Genomic DNA, 9274 nt, shown 5'->3' with positions numbered 1-9274 from the left:
TCTCTGGACACACTCCAGCACCTCAATGCTTAATCCCATAGTGAACCCAGTAATGATCTATACATGTGGAGCACTTATTTACTGTTGTCTTTACACAGGAAAATCTTCTCGCACAGCTCTCAGGTGCGCTGTAACGAAGTAGAAATCCTCCTGTCCACTCCACAGCATAGTTCAGTTTGTTATTTACTGGACTTTTAATCATAACAAAAATCATTGTTGGCACTGAAAAGAAAAAACAACCACCACCAATCTGTTACCTGCATGAATCCCTCCAAATTGTCTTCCTCCAGATGTATCTATATGCTGCTAATGCAAACTGAAAGTCTCTTTGAACCAGGCTACTCCAAAGTGAACTTAGCAACCACCACTAAGGAGGATAAAGACAGACCAATCAACAGGACATTGTTTTGTGCAAGATGGTTTTATTAACAGATCAGAACTTGAAAGACTGCAGCTGGGCAACTGAATCTGAAAGGGAAAAGACATATCATTAGACATGTAGAATGGAAAGGACTTTGCCACCTGAAGAATTAATACATTTCTAGTTTAGAATTTGGGATGAAAATACTAACTCCATTTCACTGGATGCAAGACTGAAGTAACCTTACACCAAATAGCTAACTTCTGTATGAACATCTCGTCAATCAGAACAGTGTTCAAGTGCCAGAACCAACAGGATAAACACTGGCACCTTGAACTATTGGTACTCATTTCCACATCTGTCTAAAAGCATAGCAGGGAGGAGCTTGAGATGTAAAGACATATTTGGGCATTGTGTGTTCTAACTTTTGCTGCAGTAAATCCATTTTCAGCACATTTCAGAATCTGTTTACATACAAACATGAAAGCAGACAGACTTGAGACCAGGTTCCTCTAAAGTTTGCTTGAGAGCTAATGAAATTCACTGAATTGTCAAAATTAGGTTTCAAGTATTATGTTCTTTGTCCATAAACTATTATGAAGGAATTGCTACTGGAAGTCTTTATTAAAAAAAAATAGTAATTGAGACTACCAGTTAAGGGCTTTTACTTCCCACATGTAGGTTACTTGTCTTTTAAACTAGTACTCTAATTGCAGCAGTAGGAAAGCAGCAGGAACAGAAAGTGAAGGAGATGAGAACAGTCACCTTAGCTTTACACTAGAGGTATGTCTGTTTACAGCCCAAGCAGAATAACTGAACTGCTTATAAGGATAAATTAATAAACTAACTGCAGCATCATTTCCCAAACTGGAAGGTGAAGTAAAGCCCTGATGTCTGCTGCTTAAAAGGGATGCTGGCCTAAAGGTGCAGTGCAACACACAACCAACTAGCTGAGTGTCCCCAGTTTCTCTGCCAATGTACTCCCTCCTGACATGCACTTACAGCCAACAGTGAACAAGAAGCTTCCCCTCTTCAGGAAGGCTCCCAACAGCTCAAGACCATCAATACACTCCTGAATTTAGTCAGTGAGGATGAGAGAGAAGGAGAGTCTACACTGACAGAAAAGCTGCTGGGTTGAAACTAAAAATAGTAGTTTCCATCTTCTGCTCAGAAGACAGAGCAGCATGCAGTGAAAGTTGCGTTGCTCAATCTTGGTTAAGAAACCTCGTGCACTAAACCCAGAGAACTATCTGCCAGCACTCAGCTTGTTAGTTTTGCCATCAGCAGCAGATTTCTACAAGAATGCTGGTCTGAGTAATGTAACATCACCCCAGGCAGCTACAGCAACTCTGCCCCTCTGGGTTACCCACTGCTCCCCTCAGCTGAGCTACAAAGCTTCACAAGAACATAGTTCTCAGTAAGCAACTTTCTTCCTAAAGCACAAGTTTCCATCTGCCGTGTCAACAGTGCTTTCAAACACTGCTGCTTCACAGATGGAGACAATAAAGCAACAAGCAACTCTGAGGACTCCCCCAAACAGCAGCCACACCCCTTTAAACCAGAAAGTTCCATCAATACCCACTATTGTTGGAAGTTGAGAATTCCTATGTAAACTGTACATCTAATGTCTAAAAAACAAACCAGACCAGAAACACCACAGAAAAGAAAAACCCAAACAAAAAACCCTCCTGCCTCTGTAAGTATCAGTTTGAGGAAAATTGGATCTTTGCCTGTTATCCTTTCCAAGCATCTTAACACAATGAAGTTTTGCTAAATCCCAGCGTATCTGTCACACCAGAAAAGCATTTATCCACGACTGAAATTAAGATGTAGACAACACCAAAGCTGATGTAGCATGGTAAAGAAGTGGAAAAAGGCAATAGGAAATGGGAGAACTGAAAAAAACGAAACACTCCTGGCTGTGAGTAGCAAAGACCTCTCTCAAAGCAGGAAGAACAGAGCGACAAGAAGATGGAGTGTCTGAACTAGATATTAACTTCAGTATTTGGCTGTGACTGTCCAATTGCTCCAAGTGTTAATAAATCTTCCCATTTCTAAAGGACAAACTACTTCAATGGGCAAATTAGTCTTTCAAAATTACCATCTTGGTCATGTTAACATGAAAGCTTGTAACTAGTCCTTTTGAAGCTTGAACAAGTTGAAAATTTAGACCATAAAAAACGATCTAAATTGGTAATTTCATTTGTCCCTGTCCCAAACAGGATTTTAGAGCAGAAATCAGACAATCTGGAAAAAAAATCACTGTACTTGCAACCACAGGACTTTGGTCCTATTAACAATTTGTGAATGAGGGATGAAAATTGTAGCTAAGATCTCAAGGTTTCCCTTCCCAAATCAGGGAATAATGTAAACTAAAAATAAAACACAAGTAAAGCTTCAAAGAGAACTACTGGTAAATGAAAGATGTTGTTGGTAAGGCCTAGACACATCAGCTGTCACAAAGACTTCATTTTTTCACACATGTTGAAGCTTTAGTATGACTTCAAAACTCTATGTTGTCCAAGTCACTGTACGCTGCAGGTAGCGCCCAAGCAGGAGTTAACAGAGACAAAACCCCAATGTTTGACCTATCATGGCAACAGCCCACAGAGCAGAGATGGATCAGAGTACTAACTGCTGGTAATGTCTCACCCTTAGTTCATTCTCCTTATGAGTCTGTTGATCTGATCTTCTCTGTTCCCAGCATCCCCGCCTTCCACAAAGTGGATAGTTTTCTTCTTCATTCCACCCCGAGGAGAAGACAACTTGAAGGGCCAAAGGAAGTTGTTCACAACTTTGAAGTTCTTGCCAACAGTGTAAATTTCATGGATCACATCTTCCATGCAGATGATGCCAAGCTTTCCTAAAATTCAGGAATGTTGTTTTCAGAATGGCTACAGAACCACTGGCCAACAAGCTAAAAATCATGAAGGTATTACTGCCATACCTACTTATTTTGATAAGCTTCAGGAAGTCAGAAAGCACCCACTGCCACAACATCCCATCACTGACTTCTCCAGTAACATTGGATTAGCTGCAGCCAATTCAACATTTAGTTGTTCCACTTGGCAAGAGGCCTGGGTTTCAACTGCTGAATACTTGTGTGCAGCAACGAGGAACAACAAACCCAAATCTCACTTAGTGAATCACACTGTGTTCTTTGAGGCAAGCTAGATTCAACACACTTGAACATATCTCAGGGAAACTCACTGAATTCCTCCTACTGCTGAATAACGCAACTGCACATTTCCAGTCTTCAGCAACATCTTGGGAGCTAACTGCTCTCAACACAGTGCCAAAAAGGAAAGCGACTGCAGCAAGATGCTTGCACCTTTAGAATGTGATTACCTACTACTCTGGAAAAGGAACAAACATGACAGTTTAATTTGAAGTGCCACCTATGGAGGAGACATCAGTGTTTGCCTCATTCCTAACATGCCCACCTTGCTTCAACCATAACTAAACTAACCACCTTTACTAGCTACTTCTTCCAGAAGGAAGTTTAAGAACCCTGTTTTCCAGACCATGAAGGCACAAACACTATCAAATATTCAGTTTGAAACTTCAGAGCTATGTATATGTAAGCTTCTTTCCTGCTCTTCAATACTGCAAGAGCTACTAACTTATTACAAGTTTTAAATGCTGTCATTTGATTCTTTTCACTGTTTTCAACACTTCCTCACGTTAACCACTACTTCCAGCTCGCTTTGTATTAAGCTCTGAACACAGAAGTAAAGATTATTAACCAAGCATTACTACGGTCCAGAAGAGCCAAGCAAGCCAGATCTCCAGCCTTGTGTTCATCACCCAGTGCCACAGGCTGGACTTTTAAGGGCAGTATTTACCAAGGCGCTTCTGAATCAGGGAGTTGTCAGTCAGAGCAATGCGCTGCTTGTTGATCTTGCCATAGCCACGCTTGTAGATCAGCTCATGCACAGACTTCAGGTTGGGGTAACTGCAACAAAGGGAGGGGAAAAAAAATAGTTGAGTCGTGGCAAGCCACATCCCAAGTTAACAACTTCCCAGGGAAATTGGACACAATGTAGCATCATTTCAGCACGTGGGGTGCTGAAATGAAAAAGCAGTGAGCCCAGCAAGACCAGATTCTGTGCCTTTGCTCCACTCCAAGACCCCACCAGGAGTCCTGCGTCTGGCTCTGCACTCCGCAGCACAAGGACATGAAACAGAGAGGGTCTAAAGGAGGCCACCAAGGGCTAGAGCATCTCTACCATGAAGACAGGCTCTTCAGCCTGGAGAAGGCTCCAGGGAGACTTTGCAGCAATCTTCCAGCAATTGAAGGGGGCTGGAGAGGGACTTCTGACAAAGGCGAGGAGTGAAAGGACGAGGGGTAATGGCTTCAAACTGGAACAAGCTGGATTGAGATGGGGCATTAAGAAGAAATTGCTCACTGTGAGGGTGGTGAGGCATAACAGGTTGCCCAAGGAAGCTGTGGAGGTTTTAAGCCTGTAAGTGTTGAAAGCCAGGTTGGATGTGTGGCCTTGAGCAACCTGATCTAGTAGGAGGTGTCCCTGCCCATGGTGTTTAAGGTCCCTTCCAACCCAAATATAAATGCAACAGCGAGGCAAACGTCACCCACACCAAGTTTCCAAGAACACCAATGCGACTGCAATCATACCTACCTCTATAGAGCACTGCCTTAATCAAAGCAGGGAAAGCACACAGGAAAAAGCCTGAACTCAGGGAAATCTGTGAGCCAAGCACAGCCAAACGCAAAAGGCACTGAGAGCAGCCCTTTCACTCACCCCCAGGCAATGTAGGGCTCCACGATCCGCAGCATGTTGATGGAAGCTTTGTTGAGTTTCACGAAGGTGCCATTGAAGATCTGGCGCAGGCGAAGGAGCTGCAGCACCTTGCGGACCTTGGGGCTGACACCATTGGTACTGGAGCACAGGGGAGAGGAAGCCTGTTACCCAAGTTCCCACAAAACCACACCTCTGTTTCACCAATTACACACACCACTGTACGTTCTGGTATTGAATCAGATCCACTCCCATAAAAAGAACTGAAATAAGCATTTACCAGAACAATTTAGAGCTATCTTTATGCTCTCCTGAATGTAACTCTTGCAATCACACCTTCTGTTAGTCTTCCTTAAATAGCTGGAGAGTTACAGCAATGCTTCAAACACAGCTTAGCACAACACGGGGGAATACTGGCGTGTCGTATGATGATGGTTAAGGTAAAACAGAAAGCCTATCTCCACATACTTAAGATACTGAGAGGACTGGAACACCTCTCTTACAAGGAAAGACTGAGAGAACTGCATCTTTTCAGTCTGGGAAGGAGAAGAACTGAGGAGGGAATCTCACCAACACTTATCAATCCTTAAAGGGTGGGTGTCAGTAGAATGGAGCCAGTCTTTTTTCAGTGGTGGCCAGTGACAGGAAGTACAAAGGGTAACAGGCACAAACTTGAACATAAGAAGTTTCATATAAACACGATAAAAAACTCCTTAATTTCAGGGAGATGGAGCCTTGGAACAGGCTGCCCATCAAGGTGGTAGAGTGTCCATCTCTGTAGACACTCAAAACCCACCGTGATGTGTGTGTTCCTGTGTGACCTCCTCTAGGTGAACCTGCCCTAGCAAGGGAAGTGGACATGATGATCTCCAGAGGTGCCTTCCCACTCCTACCATTTTGTGGTATTTGTAGCTTTGGTTTCTTCATAACAGATTCCTGAAGACAGCAGACACAGCCAGCACCACAGCTTTACATCTAATTAAGCCTTCTGGTGCATTCACAACATATACTGTCAGCAACTTCCCAAGCCACCAGAGGAGGGAAGCAAGGAAGGAAAGAAGGACGGAAGTCTGGGTTTTAGCTAGACATTTAAACCCTGAAGAGAGACAGGTAACAGTGAAGCCTACTAAATGCTTGTGAACAGAAAGCTGCTCCCTCTTACCCCCTTATCCTGATCACAAATGCCAGTTTGGGCTCTGCTGGGACGTAGTAATTGCCAGCTTTCCGGGCCATCCTGGCCATGCGGATCTCCTGCCTGTACATGTGTCTGTACTCCTTGTGGTAGGCCTGGGCTTTGGCATAGATGAGTTTTCTCTGTGCCTTACGGAACTGAAATCAACAAAAGCACAGAATGTCTTTTAGCACAGGAGAATTAAACAACACAGCATACTCTGCAACCTCCTACAAGTAATACAGACTAAAGGAAACATCTGTTTGAATCATGGAGCTTAGCACCCCTCTCAATGATGCTTAGGTAGGGTATCAGTCTTCATTGCAGGGGTTCTCAGCCACTGGTACATACTCCTCAGGGAGCTGATCGAATCCCCACTGCTGGAGATGTTTCAAAGAAGCAGAGATGTGGTGCTGAGGGGTATGGTTTAGAACCAGCCTTGCTAGAGACAGAGAATAGTTGGACTCAATGCTCCTAAGGGGCTTTTCCAAACAAAACAATTCTGTGATTCTACAGAACTGGCAAGACTGTTCCATAGCAGTGCTCCCTTACCTCGAGCAATTTTAGCATGCATCAACTTTACCCTCACAGAGGCTTATTGCCTTGTAAAAGGCCAACTAAAATATTAGAGACAACTGAACAAACTATCCAGAACTGGTTTGTTAGTGGCAAAAAGGGACATATTTTAGCCCAAAGCATTATGAAAACATCAATGTACCAAACCTGAATACTGTACACTCCTGTACTGCTGACTGTAATAGAAAATTTGGAAAACCACCAAACATTCACCTTTTTTATGGCCAAAATCTTCTTCTGACGTTTAGCTTTCAGAGCCGCATATGCCTGCCGCTTCTTCAGCAGGCTCTCCGGTACAGAGGGCACCTTCTTTGCTCTGAATTGAAACAGGAAGGAAAAAAAGTCTCCTTTGACTGATACAAAGCAACAAGGCTCTTAAGTTACACCCGACAAACATCAACGATAGCACTCATGAAGATGCTCGCAGGCCTCGTTACCTCCAGCAACTTCACCGCCCGTCAAGTCAGCGTGAGCCGTGGTCCAGGTCCGTCACCCACGGAAACGGCACTGGAAGACAGCTGTCCCTCCCCACCCCACCAGAGGCCGGTGCAGCAACCACCGCCTACGAAAGGGACAGGACCGGCAGAGCTACACCCCCGCCGCGCTTGGCCCTATCGTCCCGGCCCCAGGCGACTTATATCCCCTTCCCGTATCACCACCAGCGGCCTGACGACTAGGCAAAGCCATAGGCAGTATCCTGGTGACAAAAACAGGGAACAGGCGCCACCACAGCCGCTGATGGCGGCGGATAATCACCAGGTGAGGCAGACACTTACTCCTTCTCCGCCATGGTCAGCACCGGAAGAGAGAGACCAGACGCATGCGCAGGGCCCACTTAACCCTTCAGCAGCACAAGCAGGGCCCTGGGCGCCGCTAGGACCCCGGATTTGGGCGTCTGTGGCACTGCCTGACCGGAGCAGGCTCAGGGGTGGCCAGTGGGTGCCTGAAGTAAGAGCGCCCGGGAGCTGCTTTCCGTCCGGAGGGACAGAGGCGGGCTGTGTCCCGGGAAGGAGCCGCGGTGTTCTGCGGTGCTGGGGCGTCCAGGCATCTCGTGTAAAACGGAATTTGCGCTATTCCAACCTTAACACCTGCACGGAAACCCCATGGGATGCCGCCTCCCGCCCTGCGCTTGTAGCACCCAGGAGGGGAGGGCGGCTGAGAGCTGGGCAATACCGATGCCACCGGCACTGCGGCTGTTTAGTTTGGACTGCTAGGGCTCCTGGCTGTGGCTCCTGGGCCTGACCTTGTAACGCTCTTGTCCCGCGCCGAGGTTCCCCAGGCACGGAGGAACGCCAGGCTCCGGGCTGCCGGTAGGTCTTGGCTGCCTGCTGACAGCTCGAGGAGGTGCAAGGCAGTACTGAAGAGCTGTGAGGATGCTGTGGAACCCAGCTCTGCCCACACTGATTTCTGTAACATAGCATTACTTTGTGGTAATACAGGAGCCTGTGCTACCTGATCTCATTAAAGCTCTTGTAAAAGGGAGTCATTAAGATCAGCAAGCAAACGTGCAATAAACCAGCTACGTTATCTGAGGAAGGAAGAGGTTGTCCGCGCTTTCCCCCAAAACTCCCGGGCTTGAATTCCTGCCGAACCCGAGAGGCAGAGTTCGCAACGACCCAGCAACTTCTGGGAAGGGAGCGCAGGGCGCTGCTCATGGGCATACGGCTGTGGGTGGGCAGCGGAGGCGAAACCAGCCCTGCCTGCCCACCTCCATGCGGGAATTCGCAAGGGCACGTTCTGCTTCTTGCCCGCTGGAGCTGGCGGGTGCCAGGAGCGGGCTGCTCCCGGCGCTGAGTGTCCGGTGTCCGCAAGACGCCCGCCTGCAGCAAGCGGCGGTTCCCTCACGGAAGAACACACTCGGTGCGTGCTGAGCTGCCGTTTCAGTCAGCAGCCGGTCAGATAGCAATAACGTCTGTACTGGGCTGACAGAATGGAAAACCCACACCGTGCTTTTTGTTCAGCAGGTTCTCGCTGCTCGGCACCAGAAACCCGAGGTGAGCAGGCCCAGCAGCACCTAGGGGCAACCCGTTCGCGCTCCTCCGACCCGTGCTCCGGCATCGTAAGAGCCGCCGCAGGCTTGCCCTCCCGCCGGCAGAGCCCGCAGGCAGTGGGCCCATAACCGCTCTCCGCGGGCGCCTCAAGACGTCGCTGCGGCGGGCGGGGCGCTGCGCACGCCGGGACATGCAGTTCGTGGGTTTTGCCCGGCCGGGAGGCGGGATTCTGCTGAGCCCCAGCCGCTGGCACCGCCTGGGGCCGCCCGCCCCTGAGCAGCAGAGAGGAACGGCCGCGCCCGCTGCCCTCCGCTGAGGCCTATTGCGGCCGTAGGACTCGCCCCCGGCAGCGGGGCGGAGCGGAGGCGGGGGTCCCGGCACTGCGGGGAGGGCTGTGCCGGCGCGGGGAGGGGCC

At 47.9% G+C, this 9274-nt stretch overlaps 1 protein-coding gene across 1 annotated transcript; it reads right to left on the bottom strand.

Moving 5' to 3' along the window:
• Positions 1-402: 402 nt before the first annotated feature.
• RPL7 (ribosomal protein L7) lies at positions 403-7752 on the bottom strand. The gene is made up of 7 exons (XM_068165898.1): positions 7645-7752; positions 7082-7184; positions 6284-6450; positions 5125-5262; positions 4207-4316; positions 3014-3224; positions 403-468 (listed from the first exon to the last, which is right to left on the bottom strand). Exons 1-6 carry the CDS (start codon positions 7656-7658, stop codon positions 3016-3018), a joined length of 741 nt encoding a protein of 246 aa, XP_068021999.1. The 5' UTR covers positions 7659-7752; the 3' UTR covers positions 403-468; positions 3014-3015.
• Positions 7753-9274: the final 1522 nt, after the last annotated feature.

This window comes from Melanerpes formicivorus, unplaced genomic scaffold, assembly GCF_026170545.1.
Source record: "Melanerpes formicivorus ecotype bairdi unplaced genomic scaffold, bMelFor1.0.p_v2 SCAF_94, whole genome shotgun sequence".
Taxonomy (NCBI): domain Eukaryota; kingdom Metazoa; phylum Chordata; class Aves; order Piciformes; family Picidae; genus Melanerpes; species Melanerpes formicivorus.
The sequence above is the reverse complement of the archived record's forward strand: the minus strand, read 5'-3'. Positions and strand labels throughout refer to the sequence as shown.